This window comes from Galeopterus variegatus, unplaced genomic scaffold (genome assembly GCF_000696425.1).
Source record: "Galeopterus variegatus unplaced genomic scaffold, G_variegatus-3.0.2 Scaffold3997, whole genome shotgun sequence".
In the NCBI taxonomy this organism is placed as follows: domain Eukaryota; kingdom Metazoa; phylum Chordata; class Mammalia; order Dermoptera; family Cynocephalidae; genus Galeopterus; species Galeopterus variegatus.
Genome location: NW_007730108.1, coordinates 152,364 through 156,846, shown reverse-complemented (window position 1 = coordinate 156,846; position 4,483 = coordinate 152,364). Strand labels below are relative to the sequence as shown.

Here is a 4,483-nt window from a genome sequence, read left to right as displayed (position 1 = left end):
CGGGCGCGACACTGAGGGTTGTGATCCCGTTACCGGTCACAAAAAAAGACAAAAAGGAAAATAAATAAATAAATAAATAAATAAATNCGGGCGCGACACTGAGGGTTGTGATCCCGTTACCAGTCACGAAAAAAGACAAAAAGGAAAATAAATAAATAAATAAAATAAAATACCTTCACTCTTAGACTGAATGTGAAACACTGACTTTTCTTTGACAGTTCAAGATATCAGATGTTTTTTGTTTAAGGGTGCTCTTATTTGTATTTGACCTTTGGGTTTCTTTACAATAATTAGCAGAGGTATTTCTTCTGCTTTATGCAGAGATTGATTTCTGCCTTTTCAGCTGAACTTTTGTTGTTCATTTCACAATCTTCTGGTGGCCCTTCCATTCATTTCCTGCTTGTATCAGAATTTCTGTCTCACATTTCAGTCTCCACCCTAGGTTAACATGGCTTATACTTAAGTGTATTGAAACTTCAGTTTGTAGTGAGAGTGCCTCTTAGAAATGATAAAGTTGGGGATGGGGAAAAGGCTGGCTGCTTTTTCCCCCCTGTTTAAGGTAATCATTGCTTCTTCAGTGGATCTAGATTTGGGTACCTATAAAATAGAGAATTTTATTTGATGTCTAATTTAATGATGTTTTGTAGATTCCTTTTTTAATTTAGTTACAATAAAAAGTTTAAAGAGTAGTATCACAAGCACCTGCATACTCTTTACCTAGATTCACTGGTTGTTAACATTTTGCCACATTTGTGTGTGCTCTCTAGCTCTGTATATATTTTCTGTCCTGAACAATTAAAAATAAGTTACAGAAGACATCGTGACACTTCATTCCTAAACACTTCACCATCTTTATCTCCTAAGAGGTAGGACATCCTCTTACCTAACAGTAATACCATTATCATAGCTAAGAAAATGAAAATAATACCATATTGTTAGGTTATATCTGCCTCAAATTGAAGTTTTCCCTATTGTACAAAATACATCTTTTTTGGCTATTTTTAAAAATACAGATTACAATCAAATTTCATTGATCAAATTTTGTTTTCAAAGCTCTTTTTTAATCTGGAACAGTTCCCTCTGCCCCTCCCAATGTGGCCTTTTTTGAATAGTCCAGGCCAATTGTTCTATAGACTGGCACACATCCTGGCTTTAACTGTTTATTTCTTCCTTATGTTGCAAAACTAATTCCTCTCCCCTTTGTTTCCTGTAAACTGGAAATTATGTCTGGCTGTTGATTGGATTTAGAGTAAATGTGTTCAGCATAAATACTTCATAGATAGGTTGATCATATTCTCAGGATAGTCCTGTGACCTATTGTCACAGCATTTTTATTTTATTTTATTTTATTTTTTTGGTGGCTGGCCAGTACAGGGATTGAACCCTGGACCTTGGTGTTACCAGCACCACACTCTAACCAATTGAGCTAACCAGCCAACCCCCACATCATAATTATTAATAGTGCCCCCTTTTGCTTTCAAAAGTATTCTGGTCTGGATGATAAGTCACTATAAGTGATGATGTGCACTTTGTATTGCCTTCCATCAGGAGGCCCATCAAGTTAGATTGTTCTCCTGTTTGTGATACTAAGTTTGACTACTTGGTTAAGGTGGTGACTGCCAGATTTCTTTATTGCAAAGGCATGTTTTTCCCTTTGCAGTTAGTAAGTAATCTATGGGATAAAAATTTGAGGGCCGGCCTGGTGGCGCACTGCGCTAGTGCGCCGCTTGGGAAGCGCGGCGGCGCTCCCGCCCGAGGGTTCGGATCCCACATACAGACCGGTTCCCGCTCACTGGCTGAGTGAGGTGCGGGGGCAACACCGAGGGTTGCGATCCCGTTGCCGGTCCCGGTCCGGTACGGGGGCGACACAGGGTTGCGATCCGTTGCCGGACACGGAAAAAGACAAAAAAAAAAAAAAAAAAAATTTGAGACTGTGTGAATATCCTATACCTTAACAATCTTTCACCTATGGTTTGAGAGTCCATTGATGATTTTTTTGTTCAGTCCTTCAGCCCCCTCCTCCCTCAGCCCTCTCCCTCCTGAGACACCTCCCTTAGACCCAGGAGTGCAGTCCTTCAGTTCCCTCCTCCTTCAGACCCAGGATTTCAGGCCCAAGCCCCCTCCTCCCCTAAACACCTCCCTCAGACCCAGAAGTCCAGGCCTCCAGCCCCCGCCTTCCTCTCATTGATGACTTTCAATAGAATAAATTCTGCATTAGTGATTACAGTGCTAGTTCTATTTAAATGTTAAGTTTCAACATTGAGATTGATTTGATTCTTTTTTAATGTTAGAACAATGTTTTGTTTATGTCAAACATTTCAAGATCCTCAGACAACTTAAATATTGGTTGCCTGCCACTTTAAAATGCTTTTTTCTGTTGCTCACTGCAGCTTTCTATCCTTTGAAAACACTAAGAATAATGTCCCTGCATCAGTTTTTACTAGAGCCAATCACCTGTCATGCCTGGAACAGGGATCGTACCCGTAAGTATGCTATTAACTTTGCTTCTTTATTTTGGCACCTTTGATACATTTCAGATTTAGCACTTTTAGGGTTCACATATTTTGGTGTCACATGTGAAAAGGAAATAAATCTATTGATATAGATTCAGAAGGGAACTAGGTCAGTCAGTCCTTTGGTGTACAGATAGAGAAACTGAGGCCCAGAGTGGTGGAGACTTTCCAGTGATTACATACCAAATTAATGTCAGACGCATTGCTAGCCCCTAAACCTTCTGGCTCATTTTTCACTTCTTTTTCTACAATACCACCTGGAGAACAGTTTATGTCAGAAATATCTTTCATTACCTAAGAACCCAGTGTTTTGAATGGTTGTGCAGTAATGCCACACTCATCCAGCATTTAGTCAGAATTCTAGGACCTAGAAATAAGCTGTTCCAGAGACATATGGTTTACTTCTGAGATACTCAGAGCATTATTAACTAGTATTTAGTATGTTATGTTATGTTATTTATTTATTTATTTTGTTTTGTTTTGTTTTTTGGTGGCTGGCTGGTATGGGGATCTGAAGCCTTGACCTTGGTGTTACAACACTGCATTTTAATCAACTGAGCTAACTGGCCATCCCAACTATGTTATTTATCATAAGCTTGAGTTTCTAGAGTTCTAGCTCCAGCAACCTAGAAAGAAATAGAGAAGTCTCTTAGAAGTAGGCAGAGTTCAGCAAGCAATGTGACAGATAATATAACAAGGAGGAGGCAAACAAGAAATAAAAACACAAGAAATACAAACAGAAATAGATGTGTATTTTCATGCCCATGAGTTATTAAAAAGTAAAATTATATTCACTGTTACTTTTTAATAACAGCTTTATTGAAATATTCACATAAAACCAAACTCACCCTTTTATTTTATTTCATTTATTTCTTTTTTTTAAAAGATGACTGGTAAGGAGATCTTAACCCTTGATTGGGTGTTGTCAGCACCACGCTCTCCCAAGTGAGCTAACTGGCCATCCCTATATAGGGATCCGATCCTGTGGCCTTGGTGTTATCAGCACCACACTCTCCCAAGTGAGCTAACTGGCCATCCCTATATAGGGATCCGATCCTGTGGCCTTGGTGTTATCAGCACCACACTCTCCCAAGTGAGCTAACTGGCCATCCCTATATAGGGATCCGATCCTGTGGCCTTGGTGTTATCAGCACCACACTCTCCCAAGTGAGCCACAGGCTGACCTAAAATTCACCCTTTTACAGTGTACAATTCAGTGGTTTTTAGTGTATTCACAGTTATGCAATCATTACCACTATTTAATTTCAGAATATCGCCCCTAAAAGAAACTCTGTACCCATTAGCAGTCACTTCCAGTTTTCCCCCAAATCTCTCCATCCTAGGCAACCACTGATTTACCTTTTGTTTCTATGGATTTGCCTATTGTGGACATTTTGCATAAATGGGATCATATATAATATGTTGCTTTTTGCATGTGGCTTCTTTCACTGAGCTTAGTGTTTTCAGGGTTTATCCATGTTGTAGAATATATCAGTACTCCATTCCTTTTTATGGTTGAATAATCCATTCTATAGATGTACCACATTTTGTTCATCTATTCATTGGTTTGTAGACTTTTGGGTTGTTTCCACTTACTGGCTATTGTGAATAATGCTACTGTGAATATTTGTGTATGTTTTTATGTGGACATATGTTTTCAATTCTCTTGTATACCTAGGAGTTGAATTGCTGAGTATATGGCAACTATGTTGAACAAGTTTGAGGATCTATCAGACTGTTTTCCAAAATGGCCACACCATTTTATTCTCACTAGCAGTAAATGAGGTTCTAATTTCTCCACATCCCGCCAGTACTTGTTATTATCTGTCTTTTTTATTATAGCCATCCTAATGGGTATAAAGTAGTGTCTTATTGTGGAGTTTTTTTGTGGATTTTGAGGGGGAGGGTTTTTTTTTTTTGTCTTTTGTCTTTTGTCTTTTGCCGTGTCCGGCAACGGATCACAACCCTCA

The 4,483-nt window shown here is 38.9% G+C and overlaps 1 protein-coding gene and 1 non-coding gene across 3 annotated transcripts in view; one reads left to right on the top strand and one right to left on the bottom strand.

Moving 5' to 3' along the window:
• Positions 1 to 4,483, top strand: part of ARPC1A (actin related protein 2/3 complex, subunit 1A, 41kDa) — a 33,599-nt gene that overhangs the window by 4,229 nt on the left and 24,887 nt on the right. Inside the window, exon 2 of one of the 2 annotated variants that reach the window (XM_008586481.1) lies at positions 2,388 to 2,483. In XM_008586481.1, the coding sequence (XP_008584703.1) occupies positions 2,420 to 2,483 (64 nt within the window). In that variant the 5' untranslated portion in view covers positions 2,388 to 2,419. The remainder of the gene's footprint in view (positions 1 to 2,387; positions 2,484 to 4,483) is intronic. The other variant, XM_008586480.1, reaches the window with a different exon arrangement.
• Positions 1,363 to 1,436, bottom strand: TRNAT-GGU. The gene has a single exon. It is a non-coding gene; the product is annotated as a tRNA-Thr (tRNA).